Here is a 17,782-nt window from a genome sequence, read left to right on the forward strand (position 1 = left end):
GTGTGTCAGGTAGAGATTTAGTTTTTGCATTATTGACTTACCTGCCCTTCAAGTATGGGTGAATGATATTCCAATAATTAAATATGGCCCCTTATGTGCTGTATTTCATAGTGTATGTGATGTTTTGTCCAAATTATTTTAAGGAGAGTCTGTCTTTACCATCAAAATTGTATTTGAATTGTTTTGTCACATATCTGGGTTGTTGTAAAGGTATTGTGGAACAGCTTGCAGCTTGCATTTTAAGGTTGTATTGTTAGACATCTACAGAAGTCTGTATTATATAGAATCCCCTTCATTGGTACTTGTAGACTTGAGTAGGCTTGTAGGCTTGAGTATTATATTCTATAGAAAACAGCTGCTTCCTCACCTGTTCCTAGATGTTGATGCTGATGCTTGTTGTTTTAAGGGGGCCTAACATCAGAGGTCAGTGGATGCCAGCACCTGATTTTCAGATCCACTTTGATGTGTTTCCAACCGAGCTCTATAGCTGCAGTCGCTTTAATGCAACCAGTATGCAGTATTCAGGAGATAGTGTGTTCGAACCCCACTGTTGGCTGCCCTGAAGATGATTTTCTGTGGTTTCCCATTTTCACACCAGACAAATGGTGGGACTGTACCCTAATAAAGGCCACAGCCGTTCTAGCCCCTTCCTGTCCCATCATCGCTGTAAGACCTATCTGTGTTGGTGTGGCGTAAAGCAACTCCTTAAAAAAAAAAGTTTCCTCATGGTTGATTCTATATCCCCAACTTTGATGCACGTTTGCATATGGATTTGACAGGAGATTGTTCGATAGATTTTTCCATGTCAGCACAAAGTTCAAGTCTGGTGGATGGTCTTCCACTTCTCGTTGCGTCACGAACACTATAATTTAAAAAGGGTTTCTTTTCCCATGCTAACAATGTTGCTTTTGTTGGTGTTGCTTTCACACGCCACGCAAAGAAATTGTTCCTCACATTTTTAACTTATTTGTCACTAATTTTACGCTCGTGAATCCACACAGCGAGCAGCAAATGTTCCTTAATCGTATAATCACTTCTATCATCCATTCTTTCAATATTTTGACCAACTGCCGTCAACAATCAAAGTCGATAACAATGGGTATCTGACAATAGAAATAAATAATGAGTAGGGGTATACGGACTTGGTGGTGCTTGGTTATGTGGTGTTGCATATATATATATATATATATCAAGAGATGTATATTAAGATAATTACAAAGTCTTCAAGCCAGGGAATTAACAGTTAGCCATCAAAATTCCTAGTTGGGAATCGCACTCGGATTCCTCTGAACCAAAGGCCACAGCGCTGGGTAGATTGTTACGTGGAGAATTTTTTTTTGAAGGAGAGATATGTCAATTAATTCAGCTTTTCGACACGCTGGAAGTTAGAATGCGCTGTTGTCATCCAACTTCCGATCGCTAATAGATTGTGACCATGACCTGGCTTGTGCCCCAAGACATCAGTGGCATATGCTGGGATCAAGACGTGGGCTACCACTAGACTTAGTGTACCCCTTTTTGATAGTTGGTTTAGTCATTGCCCTCTAGTATATATCTCAGTCTCCCCACTTCACTCGGCTCGCAAGCTTCCTTGCAAACATCAAGTAGGGATTACGTTGGCCGCTTTGGCACTAGCAGCGTGCAGTAGACTCGCGCTGGAGGCATATTAGGAACATCGAGAAAGAGGTAGTAACAGTGTTTTGAGTGTCATTTCTTTATGTAGTTTATTGAGACTGTGTTCAGTTGTGATATTAGCCGAAGTACGGAAGATTTATTTCATCATAAGAGGGTATGTAGTGGCAGTAATGAATTAAAAGAATTACAATATATGCTTTAATCTCTTTCACCGTTTGAGTTTTCACATACCCTTGTCATCTAATTTTCTACTTCCCGGAACCGGGCGAGTTGGCCATGCGGTTGGGACGCGCAGTTGTGAGCTTGTATCTGGGAGATAGTGGCTTCAAGCCCTACTGCCGACAGCCTTGAAGATGGTTTTCCGTGGTTTCCCATTTTCACACCAGGCAAATGTTGGGGCTGTACCTTAAGGCCATGGCCGCTTCCTTTCTACTCCTAGGCCTTTCCTATCCCATCGTCGCCATAAGACCTATCTGTGTCGGTGCGACATAAAGCCAATTCAAAAAAGAAATTCTACTTCACAGAAGGCTATCGTGACATATTTGCTTTAATTAGTTATTGCTTATGATAATGCCATAGGCATATTAATGTCTTACTACAGGTTTCAGGCTATTAATAGCAATGGTATATTGCTGCGTGCCTTGCTGCACAAGCCAGAGTAGTAAAGTTTCATGAATTTCCCAATCAAACTGATCTCTTGGAACAATGGCTTAAAGCAATATTAAGAGCAAACTTCAGGCCCAATTTAAATTCTAGATCTTCTGTGGTATGTAGCCTTCATTTTCATGAGTGTGACTATCGACCTGGATTGAAAATTAAGAAACTGCAGTATGCTGCTGTTCCCTCTGTTTCCCCTTCTTATCTTACACAATCCAACAGATCACACCAGAATGTAGACTTATTATAAAACATTCATTCACTGCCACAGGTAAGAAACGGAAATCTGAATCAACTGAGCCATTCTGTAAAGAAAGCAATATCTGAGGTGTCTCTCTGCATGAGTATCCCGGAAATGATGACTCGTTATTCCATTGGTATCCGGTGCGACATTTTAGAGGAGAAGCTGCTCAGAATAGAAATAAAATAAAATACTGAGGCTGAAATTGTGGAGAGCGCAGGCTAAACCTTCACGCCTTGAGAACGAACTCAATAAAACTATTCAGGAGTTGGAGACTTATAGCAATAATTATCATAAAGTCTTGTTACGAATTATTAAAACAGCTGAGCAAGATCCCTCAAATGACAAGTCTTCATTCCTTCTTGAGCAAATAGCGAATTTTGAGAAATGCTCTCCGAGAGGAACAGAATTCACGGTAAAACACAGTTTAGTGTGGGAATGCATATCACCCAAAAGGTTACAGCTAGGAAAACTATACTAAAGTTACCTTTTAAGAGCATACTGTCCAGGTATTTGGGTGATACTTCTTGCAGCACAGGAGATACAAACCTTGTAAACCTACTGTAGCTGGAATCTGAACGTTTGAATGAGGCTGAAAGAATATGTTCTTTGATAGTGGATGAAATGGCAATAAAACAACAATTGCAATATGACAAAAAGCACTACTGTATATCCGAAATTAAGAACGTCAAGAATGTGAGCGAATCTGAAATTCTTGTCAATAATCCAAACAATACTGATCTGCATTTAGGGCAGTCGCCCAGGTGGCAGATTCCCGTATCTGTTGTTTTCCTAGCTTTTTCTTAAATTATTTCAAAGAAATTGGATATTTATTGAACATCTCTCTTGGTAAGTTGTTCCAATCCCTAACTCCCCTTCCTATAAACAAATACTTGCCCCAATTTGTCCTCTTTAATTGCAACTTTATCTTCATATTGTGATCTTTCCTACTTTTAAAGACACCACTCAAACTTATTCGTCTACTGATATCATTCCACGCCATCTCTCCACTGACAGCTCGGACATACCACTTGGACAAGTAGCTCGTCTTCTTTCTCTCAAGTCTTCCCAGCCCAAACATTGCAACATTTTTGTAAGGCTGCTCTTTTGTCGGAAATCACCCATAATAAATCGAGCTGCTTTTCTTTGGAATTTTTCCAATTCTCGAATCAAGTAATCCTGGTACCAGTCCCATACACTGGAACCATACTCTAGTTGCAGTCTTACCAGAGACTTATATGCCCTCTCCTTTACATCTATATCTCAACCCGTAAACACCCTCATAACCATGTGCAGGGATCTGTAACCTTTATTTACAATCTCATTTTATGTGATTACACCAATGATTTGTTTTGTGATAGTGGGGTTATGCACTAAGTACAGACTGCCAGCCGCAGTAGTAGCATAAGACACAACAATGCCTATCAACAGTCACTGTGAAGCTAGAGATTTTCCTTTTATTATTATTATTATTATTATTATTATTATTATTATTATTATTATTGTCTTTCTGTATCATATACACATGAGTTGCATTGAAGATAAACATCAATCAGATTATACCATGAGGTATATTATACAATTTGATAAATCATGGATAAATCACTATACCGGGCGAGTTGGCCGTGCAGTTAGGGGCGCGTGGCTGTGAGCTTGCTTCCGGGAGATAGTAGGTTCGAATCCCACTTTCGGCAGCCCTGAAGATGGTTTTCCGTGGTTTCCCATTTTCACACCAGGCAAATGCTGTGGCTGTACCTTCCAAATCCTAGGCCTTTCCTATCCCATCGTCGCCTTCGGTGCGTCCTAAAACCACTAGGAAAAAATAAAAATAAATCATCACCAAAAAATAAACAATTATATTATAAGTTATTCCTTATGTTTTATCACTGATGGGTCAGGTATTTTTAAGATTTAACCTTATTATCCCTGGATCATCATCTCCCTAAAATCTATTGAGATAATGATAACAAATCATCAAATAAGTTTACAGATGGTTATTTTGATGAAACCACTGTTCTTTTTTTGTTGAGAAGTAAGCCATACCTTCCAGTGTAGACTTGGTTACATGTAACTTAAAAGCTTTTCAGTCCGTCGAACACACATGTTCAATATGAATATTACACTATAGCATACCTGTAAAAAACACAACTATTCAGCAAGGAATAAAGTAGTGTGTATTTTTATAAATTAGTGTGTTTTCCACAGGTATTTTATAGTGTATTGAACTTGTGTGATCGACAGACTGAACAGGGAATTAATTTAGCATTTTAAAATCTGTGCTTCAGTTACTTCACCGAAAGCAGTTATAGCAGTTTCTACAGAATTAAGCCATTGGAGACGCCGCTCGTAGAAACTACGGGCATATTTTCACTGTAGCTAAAAATAAGTAGCTGCTGTGACTTCACTAGGATACTGTAGAATGCTTCTATAAGCATAAAATGTACTAGTTATGAGCATAAGTCGGGAGCTCTTCTTTCAAGGCGTTGATAACACAGCCACGTTCCGGCATAATGTGGGGCTGCACCATCGTTGACTCTCGGCTGTAAAATGGATGGGAAAGTACGTGCGGTACATGCGGACAGGAAGAGTGTGTGTTCGAGAGGCAGGCTTGTTTGTGTAATTCTTGTGAATATTTAGCCTGTCTAATTCAAGTGTACAAAATTTCAACAACAAATCAATAATGGATGTTCTTGTGGAAGACACGAGTTCTGAAAATGAGGATTAAGATAAAATTTACACACTAAGTAAACATGAAGATTCTGGCGCTTCAGGCAAGTAAATGTAGATAATGAGCTAATTTCAAATTGGTGTGAAATGTAACGCAGTTTTATACCGCTTCCTGAAGTGGGTTCTGTAATACTGTTTTATACCGCTTCCTAAAAATGTGGGTGTTTCCCGTATACAGATCTCAACCTGCAGCAACTCAATGCAACCCCGTCTTCAAACAACAAACAGTGGAAAAGCAAATTGCTGGTTGTAAACAAGGATACCGGTGCCAATTGACCAATTAGGTTAGAATTTGTATTAAGTGTGTTTCAGTAGATATGTCCACAATATTAGACAGATTTTGAAATACAGTATTAACCGAACTGGCATCCACAGCTGCATCAACATTTTTTTCATCTGTAAAACTTATTATCTTTATAAATTTATATTTAAAAATTGCTGCAGTATTATGATAATTAAAACTCATTTTTGTGTAGAAGATAGTGTGATCTTTCTAAATATTCCAAAAGTAGTTATAATCATGGCTTACCCTAGCATTGAAAAAAATTAAAAAAATCATTAAAAACTCTGCGATTTCTGGAGAGCAACACATTCAAATATGGCCGTCTTCAATGTGTTAATAGAAAGGAAAGTGTTTGGTTATCTTGGCGATTCTCGTCCGAATTCTCACGCTAAATAAGATGGTGGTGTTGAATATCTCTGCATCTTGGTTTCTGTTGGCGCTGGCTCGTGTTTAGTTGGGGGCCCTCTTGAGGGTATTAAGAGTCCATGGATTGCATCTTAATACATCCTATTGTTAATTAAATGTGTTTATTCACGTAAAATGATACAAGACAGTTTGAGTCCTGTTTGTCGAAAAATTCACAGTCAGAATGTTGGCCGGCAGGGTAGGAAAGGTAGTAGTATACAATTTCTAATTACTAGATTGCATGCAGAAGGCTTAGATTCAATTCCAGACACCTCTACTGTGATCATATGGAGTGAGAGTATATGACCCTGTTGATGGTGATTTCGTTTGTTGAATGGAAACATTAAGCCTTGAGCAGACCTCTTGATGCTATTTGGCGGGAGTAGTCTATGTGCCGGCGCCAGGTTTCTCTCATTCCGTTTCTACCGTCATATATCACGTCATTCATTTCATTTCGCTAACTCCTCTGAAGTTGACGTCAGGAAGGGCCGTCGTATAAACTAACTATGAAGATTCATCTCTCTTCGTACTCGACCCCGTACAGGAACAGGACAAAGGTTGGACACACATTCACACAAGAAAATACAACACTGTGTTTATATTAATTGTCACTTGATCTTCTTTCAATAGCTTCTATAGCATGTTTTTTCATAAATGTTATTCTTTCCATGTGGGCAGTTCCATAACTTCAATTAATTTACCGGGCGAGTTGGCCGTGCGTTACGACCGCGTACCTGTGAGTTCGCATCAGGTAGATAGTGGGTTCGAATCCCACTGTCGGCAGCCCTGAAGATGGTTTTCCGTGGTTTCCCATTTTCACACCAGGCAAATGCTGGGGTTGTACCTTAATTAAGGCCACGGCCGCTTCCTTCCCATTCCTAGGTCTTTCCTGTCCCATCGTCGCCACAAGACCTATCTGTGTCGGTGCAACGTAAAACAAATAGCAAGAAGTCAATTCATTTAAGTCTCCCGCTTTTCCACCTCAGCTCACATGTAGTTTTTCTTTTTAATTAGACCATTTGATACTCTCAAAGTAAAACCGCATGAAACAGGTTTATAAATAAAAATCTTGATCATGAAATATCTTTACTTGACTGATTTGTGAGTGGCATTAACAAATTGAAGAATGAGTACATAATTTTTAAGGAGTTTGAATTGCTGTACTTTCTTATGTCATGTAATTTATATAATGAAGATTGGGAAGTCTTTTAGGTGTGTGCGCGCGCATGTGTTATGTATTCGTTCAAGGTTTATTGTTACCGTCACGCTGTCATCTCATTGGTCCACTTGCAACCATAATTGTTTATTATTGTATTTTAGACTGTTGTGGAAATATTTTAGGTTTTAGGGACTCTCTAATGAATGTTAGTGAATTAATAATTAACCGGTGGACCCGTGCGCTGCTCCACAGCATTCATTATAAATAGATCAGATAACTCGTCTTGATATGCCTGTCATAGTCGTATTGTTTTGCCTGTCTTTTGCGATGGTTTTATGAACATTTAATAAGAAGTGCATTATGGTATGCTGCAGTTCGTAGTCAGAATTTATCCATTCTGCCCCCTTCATGCCATTTGTTTGGTAAAAATCGTTCCATATATTTGCTTTTTTTTTTTTTTTTTTTTTTAATCCTGCAGTTCTTGATGTAAAGCTTGGTATTGTATAGTAGAAGGCAATGGCATTTTTAATCACAGTTCTTCTCTATAAAACTGTTGTCTTGTGAGCTTATAGGTTACCTATCACAACATGTCTTGAAGAAAATCTGAAAATGAACTGTAGGAATAAGAACATTTTCTTTTTTACGGACAGCCAAGTGGCCATTAAGGCACTAGAGGCAGTCCGGATAATATCCAGAATTGTCTGAATTGTCAGAATTCACTTCTCCTGAAGCTTTCAAAGTACAGCATTGTCAAAATGATATGGGTACCAAGGCGTGCAGGTATTGAAGGAAATGAAAAGGCAGATAAACTGGCCAGGAAAGGGGCAGAAACACATTTTGTAGGCCCAGAACCTGTATGCAGGATTTCCTATGGACAAGCCCGACACTACATAGGAAAATGGGTACAAAAGAAACAAATGGAAAACTGGAAAATTTCTCCAGGATGCAGGCTTGTAAAGGAACTGATAAAAGGACCAAACAAGGAGCATACTAAAAAACTGTTGAAACTCATCAGAGAAAATATAAGATGGGTAGTAGGACTGTTGACAGGACACTGCCATCTGGAAAACACATACATAGAATTGGAGTAATAAGAGACAACATATGAAGGAAATGCAATGAAGCAGAGGAATCAGCTGAACACACACTTTATGAATGTGAGGCGCTGGGTAGAATTGTCCTCTCCACTCTAGGACTACCAGGTGAAGAGGGAGAGAAAAAATACAAGAGGACCCAATAAGAACAACCTGCAGCTTTGTGAAGGGAGCAGGTATATCTAGGTGGGAACGAAGGAAAAACATGGTAGCAAAAGATCTTAGAGGTCGACTCTAATTTGGAACTAACATTTAGAGTCCCCGTGAAGAAAAGAAGAGCTCCTAGGTTAGTCTCGAAGGAGTGTTTTTTGCCAGACAGAGAACTTTTTTAAAGCTATATGGCCTTCATTCTTTCTAATGCAGCTAGCTTATCCTGTGATACGTTTTCCCAGATAATGTCTAACTTGTAAGGCGTACTTCATGAAGGGGGATCTGTTTGTACGTAGACTTCTTTCTCTTAGCAGCATGTAAGTTATTAGGAACACTCAACCATCTGTTGAATATATTTGGAAGCTGGGAAAGGTTATAGAATCAAAGACTATCTAGCAGGGATTATTATTCTTCCATGATCAGAGGCTTGACAGGTAGTAATCAAATATGGCTAAGGATAAGAAGATGTACAATATTATAGGGAAGGATCCACCTTTCAATACTCCGTTGTAAGTTGAACTAAAAAGTAGTTACAACCTGTTTATTGGGACCGGTTTCAACACATTTCAAGTGTCATCATCTTCGCTAATTGGCTGATGATGACACTTGAAATGTGTTGAAACCGGTCCCAATAAACAGGTTGTAACTACTTTTTAGTTCAACTTACTACGGAGTATTGAAAGGTGGATCCTTCCCTATAATATTGTACATCTTCTTATTTCTCTATTCAATATGGAACAATCATGAAGTTTTTAACTTTATATGGCTAAGGATGTAAATCACATATATCAGAATATTAATGAAAGTGTTTGTCGCGAAGCAGCCTGTTGAGTACAGAATGTATTGCGGATTAGCATAAGCCTTCACCTGCAATTATTGGAGTGATCATTTAATGATTTGATTTTATGATTGCTCAAAGTTGGCTGAACTTGGAGACCTATCAATGTTTCATGATTCAACGGCAGGTAATTCCGAAGAGAATAAAACAAAAATCAAGCATATTGGGCCAGTAGAATGGACAGACTGATTTGCCAAAGCTGTTTTTAGTGAACTCTTTTAATATAATAGATTAAATATTCTAAAATATAATAATACACACTTCATAGCAGCACATTCTGTGTTCAAGAGTGGATAAAACATGAATTAATTTCTTTCTGTATCAAGATCACTGGTCTAATGAGTATGAAAACCATTGGTCTGGATTAGTTGCAGTTGAAATATATTCTTTATGTTGCTTTGGTTTTGTGCAGGGCAATTTAGGCTCCAAACTGCCTCGGACAGGGATGAATATCACTCGTCGGACAGGACGAAATGGACAAATCACTTTAAGCACAAATAAACGTCCCACTATATCAAGTGAAAGGCAAGTGACGAGTAGACTGGAGCGCACAACTACTGGCCGAGGGTTACCCATTGACCTGGACTTGGATGATGGTAAGCACACAGAATTCTGTGTCTTCTAAATTACCTGCCTTATTCTGCTGATATCACAAAACTTGCTTTCAAACGGTGTAACTGTACCTTAAAGCAATGGCCATTAACTACATAGTCCTAGCTAGATCTTTCTTATCCTCCCATCACCAGAAATCTCAAGTAAATTATTGCTGTGTTAAGAGAACACTCCTCTTTTCCTCCCATAATCTACTGTGTCTGACCTTGTAAGATATTAGTATCATTCCCTATTGACGGTTTTCACTTTAGAAAAGAAAAGTTTTTATTACGTTCTGTTCAATACATGTTTGATGGAGCAACTTCTGTTGCCCTCTAGACTACATGAGCATGTGACTCATTGAAGATAGACTGTTCTTATGTTTTAATTTGTGATTTAGTTCTCGTTTTAGAGTGGCATACAGAACTTTTAGACTGAGAGGTTTTCAACCTTGCCACAACCATGTAATGTTTTAGATTCATCGTCTCTCACTTGTTTTTATATATTCTCTCATTAGTTTTAATGGCACACTTTTAACATCAATTCATATAGCTTTTAATATTTTTAAGATGGCTCAAAATGAGCCAGAACATGTTTGATTAAAAATCACTCCATCAAAAGATGGATACATGTATTGAACAGGAGGACGTAATAAAAAATGTTCTTTTGTAAAGTGTGTCTAACATAACAAACCCATTGTCTTGAACATAACTGTAGGTATTATGCAGCCATTTAATACTGTTATTTGACCCTTAGAGTATTGAAGTCTGTGTTTAAACAAACCATATTTTAAAATCATGTCTCTTTCTTAAACATTAGATAAGGTAAAATTCTTTTTAATGTTTAATGTTGTTTTTTAACAAAGTCCCATTTTTAACAAACATTTTCAGAAATCCTGACAAAACCACCAATTTTTATGAATTTCTCTGATCGGAAAATTTGAGGAACAGATTTTTCATGGATTTGTAAACATGTGCTTTTTTGTAACGGAAATTTGTGAGTGATATATAATTGAGCATACTTTTTTTCTATATCTATTGAACATGGCACTTGACTTCCACAGGCGGCAATGATCGATATATCTATCGGCTTGATAGTGTGATGTCACCATTTGATTGAATCCCAACCTGCTCGTGCAATCCTGGGGTGTGAGGCTTAAGGTAGTGCCATTAAATCCTCTTCGGTGCCATCTCTCAGCAGGATGTATGCACTAGGTCACTACTTGTAGCTGTACCGATGAAAGAATAACGCCACACTCGATGGAGTGTATGTGCGTACGTAAGGCTGATAGCTTCTACCTGCCCTTGCCAAAATATTCAGCTCATTATGACCATAAAATAGGCTTAGGACACAATTACATTGTGATTTCATTTGATATACATACTACCTTTTAAGGAAACCCCTTCCTTAAGGAACAGAAATCAGATCCTCCTGAGGTTTGTTAAAAAAGGGTTCAACTATATGACTATTTGTTTGATTATTAGGAAACTTAGTAGCCACTTTGTCAACAATATTGAGTTATCAGTATTGGAAGTACCATACAAGTATTGATGGAAACTCGGTAAATATCTCGTCATATTTTTAATACCTTATATACGAGAATAATCCATGCCATTGAATAATCTGAGCGACATAAAGCAAAATGTAAAAGAAAAATTACATTCTCAGTTCCGTCGAGAAGCAAATTTGTGATCCCACATTTCGTGAAGAATATTTTTTTACCAGTGGTAGCTGAATCTAATCCTATGCAGGTTTTACTAATAATTCCAATATAAATGGTCCATTATTACAAATTATAAATTTTCCAGTTAACTCATTCTTAATTGCTAGTGTTTCTACATGATTTCCCGTATTCTGTGCAGCTTGAATAACACAAAGGATTTCTTCAGCCATGGGCAAGTGACGAGATCTTACTGCACTTGCAAGGATTTCTTCAGCAATGGGCAAGTGACAAGATCTCACTGCACTTGCAGTCATACTTAACCTCTCATCTAACTAGGTAACTGATGCCACGTATAACACTGAAATGGGATTCAGATATTACAAGGGCAGTAACAACCTTATTCTGAATAATGTGTGCACCTGCAGTTTTTGGTACCAACTTCGGAGAAAAATACTGTAGAACCTCGATAATTTGAAATCGGTTAGTTCAAAGTCCCGCCTAATTTGAAGAAGCTCTCGTTCCCGGAAACATGAGGTACGGTTTTGCATGTTATTTAAATTGTTTAATTTGAAATACGGATAATTCGTAATTCGAAGAATAATGTTAATCCCATTACCAAGATTCAGACTTTTAATTCAAAACTGCCTTTATATTTAAAAGAATCGTGTTTTTTTTTTTTTTTCAGAGTAATTTAAATTTGAAATTTATTCGTGTCATGATAGCACGTGTCTTCCGGAACGTGCTGGGGTAAATTTCAATATTTTCACTCACTTCGGTTTCTCTTCAGTGTGCTTCATATTTGCTAAGTTAGAGTAAAATCTTAATTCTTTTGTATTCAGCGTTTTAAGGAACACCATAATATACCTTACCAGCCAGTTTGCAGAGAAGCAGAATCCGCGAACACCGGCGATGCCGACAGTTGGCGAAAAAGCGTGGCTGGTATAATCAATTCGTACGCACCGAATATTGTCAATGCCGATGAAACTGCATTGGTTTATTTTAATGCCGAGCCCAGATGGACTTATGGTTTTATAGGAGGGAAGTGCCAACCGGGAAATCGTACAAGGAGGGTCATTGCACTGTGTTGCAATGCACACGGAAGGGAGAGGCTTCTTTCCCTCATCATAGGGAAGTTCGATAAGCCACGATGTTTTAAGAGCGTCGGACACTTTCCGTGCAAGTACAGGACATCTAAAATGCATTCAGGAGGGAGTCAGCATAATTTGTCCTCGTCTTTGAATCGTGCAGTTTTTTCCTTTTCGATGCCTGAGGTTATGTTTGCCAGTGATTTATTCAAGTGCATTATTTTCTAATAATATAAGTGCACCTTGTTGGATACATTTCGGGAATAGATTTTTACAAGGCAGTTGAAAGGTTTAAACTGTGAATCAAGGTTAATTGCATGCAGTACAGGTCTTCGAATATCTTTTGATGTGGCAAGGGTTGGCATTTGTGAATTACGATACGCTGGTTAATTCGAAGTCCGATTTTAGCATCCCAACAACTTCGAACTAATGAGGATTTACTGCATGCATGGAATATTTGTGTAAACTAGATCTGCCAGGTCACGTCGAAGCCTAAAATAAACCCTGTGTAATGCAGGCGATGCTGAACACTGATCATTATACTTGAGCTTATAATATGCTGGGTAGTCAGGGCAACAAGAGAAATACTGGAATTTAAGTACCTATGTATGTATCCAATGATATCATTTCAGTAGTTTATCTTTATGCTGACTTTTATCTTGTGCTCAAAGATCCACCATCACCTGATGACTTGGGTGACCCGATTCTCCGACAGCCCACCTTGCTGTCGAGCTCAGTTGGCAGTCTGCGGAGAACTGCAACTCAGCCAACCAGTCTCAAGATCATCACTCACACTTTGCCATCACAGGTGAGTGCCACTGAAGATGTCTTTGGTTTTCCACTGACTTTTCAAAACCAGTATTGCTCCTTATAAAGTTCTCAATTTCTTTGATTGTACATTTCAGACTAATATTCTATCTAACTATAACAGATGGATACATAGCAGGCTTATACACGGTTTATTAGTAACAAATTGTCCGGCTCCATGGCTAAATGGTTAGTGTGCTGGCCTTTGGCCACAGAGTCCCGGGTTTGATTCCCAGCGGGGTCGGAAATTTTAACCGTAATTGGTGAATTTTGCTGATGCGGGGGCTGGGTGTATGCGTCGTCTTCATCGTTCCATCCTCGTCACGACGTGCAGGTCGCCTACGGGAGTCAAATCAAAAGACCTGCATCTGGCAAGCCGAACTTGTCCTCGGACACTCCCGGCACTAAAAGCCATACGCCATTTCAGTGACAAATTGCACATAAACCTGGTATAAAAGTTATACACTATTTATTAGTAGGTCTGTAAATAGATAACTCCAAGAATATCATAATATACAGTATGATTCTAAGAAATTGGTCTGTGTCCTTTTGCGTTTTCATGTTTGCCATGTTTTCTTTCTGCTGCACTCTCTGCTCACTAGCCGTTTACTATGTTCAGCCTTTCTCTTTAACCAATATCTGAGCCAGAGAAATTAACTGTATGCAGTTAGACTCCACTGTCGACAGCCTTGAAGATGGTTTTCCGTGTTCAGGTAAATGCAAACATCATACTAGGAAACCATCCAAAACTTTACATACATCGGCACTGTAATGTCTCGAGATACACTAGCCACATAGGAGGTGACAAATAGAGTGCAGATGAGCTCTCGCTTTTACCAGCAAGTACCAACTAAAAGCTGCAGTAGCGAGAAGCATGTCAGGGCGAGGCTCAGATATGAACCAGCTATTAGGAGTTTCACCAACTTTGATGACCTTGTCTTAAAAAAAAAAAAAGCATAAGAATTAAGCTACCAATATGGTGGTCATACAGTGCAGATCTTTGCCATACGACAGGCTATCTCAGAAGCATTAGATTCCTTCTACCACAAATAGCTTATTTTTCGAAAGAAATTTCCAAATGAATTAAAGCTTTCAACTATTCTTATGTGGATTTGGTCCCATTTTCCTATTTTGAGGCCAGAATTCAAATCTTCCTCACTTAGTACACTTTACCAGCTACTAGCACTTCATGTCATAATTTCAAGAAATGTCATTCAAATTTTAACATTGAAGTTAAAAATGTTTTGCAAGTAAGGGTGGACACTTATGTAAATAATGTGTATATTTGTGTATTCTCAAACAGTTCTTAAAGGACATGGGTTCTTCCATTTTTAAATCATTAGATAGACAGCAACAATGAGCATTGTAATCTGCTACAAGATGTTATGGCTGAAGAAGTCTCAAATGAAAGAAATTAAAAGAAAAAAGTTACTTAAGTATGGTTCGTCCATTATTGGAATATGCAAACAGTGTTTGGGATCCTCACCAAGAATACCTAATAAAAGAAATAGATAGTGTGCAGAGGAAAGCAGCAAGATTTGTAACAGGGGATTTCAGGAGAAAGAGTAGTGTATCAGAAATGTTAAAGGAACTTGGGTGGGAAACTTTAAGTAAGAGAAGGGAGAAAACTAGACTTACAGGATTATATAGAGCCTATACAGGAGAAGAAGCATGGGGAGATATCCGTGAGAGGCTTCAGTTGGAAAATAATTATATCGGCAGGACTGACCACAAATATAAAATTAGAAGGAATTTTAGCAGAAGTGATTGGGGTAAATTTTCATTCATTGGGAAGGGTGTGAAGGAGTGGAACAGTTTACCAGCGGTAGTGTTTGATCCTTTTCCAAAATCTGTACAGATATTCAAGAAGAGAATAAACAGCAACAGAGAAAATAAATGAAGTGTTAGAGGGCATTCGACCGGTGCAGGTTGTTGTAAATAAAAAAAATGTGTGTGAATAAATTAATTCCATCCCCTGGTCTAAGGAGTTTGGACAGCCAAAGTAGGAGACTGCCTGTAGGGGTGAAGTACAGTGGGGACTTCGAGGGCCCTGGGACCGCTACGGTAGCTGTGAAGGCCCTTCAGGAACTCTGAAAAGTGGTGGCAAAAGGGGCTCTGGTTAAGACGCAGCAGGTCGTTATGCTACTTAGGATCCAGAACGGGTAAAAAAAAAAAAAAAAAAGTACATAAATAAATGCAATGTAAATATTAATGTTATACCAGTTTTATAGTATCATTTGAAGCAATTCCACATACTGTATATCAGTTGACTATATTTGTAAGTAGTACAGGAGATATTATAATTAGAATTTTGTAAACAATATAAATTTATTAAGGATGAGCTGTGTGTTAATAGAAAACATTGTTAGCGTAAATTGTATAATATTGTATTATAGGAAAAATTTTCTTCTCTTGTTAATTTAATATTTAGTGCTTGACAATAATGTATTTTAGTGTACCATTTGCCACCGAGGTAGACACCTCATTTGCAAATAAAGAGATTTTGATTTTTTGATTTTGAATGACAAGAAACATGTTCAAAAGTATGGTTAAATATTTTTATATTAAATAGTTCTCACTTGTAAAGTGTTTTGATTGGATGGACCATTAAACCTAACACTAGTTCTTAACATACCACTTAGTCGAGCAGCTCGTCTTCTTTCTCCCAAGTTCTTCCCAGCACAAACCTTGCAACATATTTGTAACGCTACTCTTTTGTCAGAAATCACCCAGAACAAATCGAGCTGCTTTTCCTTGAATTTTTTCCGGTTCTTGAATCAAGTAATCCTGGTGAGGGTCCCATACACTGGAACCATACTCTAGTTGAGGTCTTACCAGAGACTTATATTCCCTCTCCTTACATCCTTACTACAACACCTAAACACCCTCATAACCATGCGCAGATATCTGTACCTTTTATTTACAATCCCATTTATGTGATTACCCCAATGAAGATCTTTCCTTATATTAACACTTAGATAATTACAATGATCCCCAAAAGGAACTTTCATCCCATCGACGCAGTAATTAAAACTGAGAGGACTTCTGCTATTTGTGAAACTCACAACCTCACCTTTTAACCCTGTTTATCATTATACCATTGCCTGCTGTCCATCTCACAACATTATTGACATCATTTTGCAGTTACTCACAATCTTGTAACTTATTTATTACTCTATACAGAATGACATCATCTGCAAAAAGCCCTATCACTGATTCCACTTCTTTACTCATATTTCTGAGCTCGGTAGCTGCAGTTGCTTAAGTGCAGCCAGTATCCAGTATTTAGGAGAGAGTGGGTTCGAACCCCACTGTCGGCAGCCCTGAAGGTGGTTTTCCGTGGTTTCCCATTTTCCCACCAATAAATGCTGGGGCTGTACCTTAATTAAGGCCACGGACGCTTCACTCCCGCTCCTAGCCCTTTCCTGTCCCATCGTCACCCTAAAACGTATCTGTGTCGGTGCGACGTAAAGCAACTTGCAAAAAAAAATTTACTCATATTATTTATATATAAGATTTTAACCTTAATTCCTACGGCACGGGGGCTGGGTGTATGTGTTGTCTTCATCATTTCATCCTCGTCACGACGCGCAGGTCGCCTACGGGCGTTAAATAGAAAGACCTGCACCTGGCGAGCCGAACCCGTCCTGGGATATCCCGGCACTAAAAGCCATACGACATTTCATTTCATGGCTTTTAGTGCCAGGAGCGTCCGAGGACAAGTTCGGCTCGCCAGATGCTGGTCTTTTGAGTTGACCCTCATAGGCGACCTGCGCGTCGTGATGTGGATGAAATGATGATGAAGACGACACATACACCCAGCCCCCCCCCCCCCCCCCATGTTGGCGGAATTAAACAATTATGGTTAAAATTCCTGACCCTGCCAGGAATCGAACCCGGGACCCCTGTGACCAAAGGCCAGCACGCTAACCATTTAGCAATGGATGATGATTATGTAAATGCTGGGGCTGTACCTTAAGGCCATGGCTGCTTCCTTCCCACTCCTAGCCCTTTCCTATCCCACTGTCATCATAAGATTGTCTGTGTCAGTCCGACATAAATCAAAATGAGAAGAAAACAAGTGTGCAGTTAGAATCCCAGGCTTGGTGGAGAATCAAACCCGAGTCTCTCTGAACCAAATGCCATTGTATTTTAGGGTTGCCAGAGCCATCCGACTCATTTTGGTTTGGCCTGGGTTTTTATAACGAGACACCCTTTTGGATGCCCCATGATTTTTTCCAGTGAAAATTCCAATCTGGAATTGAACCTCAGGCGTCTTGGTGTGGAAAGCTAGCAAGTCGGCCACTGCTCTAATCGCACCGCCCCCATCTGAAGCCTGTTGTAAACCTTCAAATTTTTGTCAATTTCAGGACTTCACAAGAATTTTCAATACTTTACAAGTTTACTTGTCAAATTGTTTGCAGTAAGTCGTGACAGTGAATTAGAA

The 17,782-nt window shown here is 38.8% G+C and overlaps 1 protein-coding gene across 1 annotated transcript in view; it reads left to right on the forward strand.

Annotated features, from left to right (window-relative positions):
- LOC136885111 (polymerase delta-interacting protein 3) overlaps positions 1–17,782 on the forward strand; it is a 30,611-nt gene that overhangs the window by 1,827 nt on the left and 11,002 nt on the right. Inside the window, exons 3-4 of the mRNA XM_067157568.2 lie at positions 9,602–9,785; positions 13,200–13,336. Coding sequence (XP_067013669.1) covers positions 9,602–9,785; positions 13,200–13,336 — 321 coding nt within the window. The remainder of the gene's footprint in view (positions 1–9,601; positions 9,786–13,199; positions 13,337–17,782) is intronic.

This window comes from Anabrus simplex, chromosome 13 (assembly GCF_040414725.1).
Source record: "Anabrus simplex isolate iqAnaSimp1 chromosome 13, ASM4041472v1, whole genome shotgun sequence".
In the NCBI taxonomy this organism is placed as follows: Eukaryota; Metazoa; Arthropoda; class Insecta; order Orthoptera; family Tettigoniidae; genus Anabrus; species Anabrus simplex.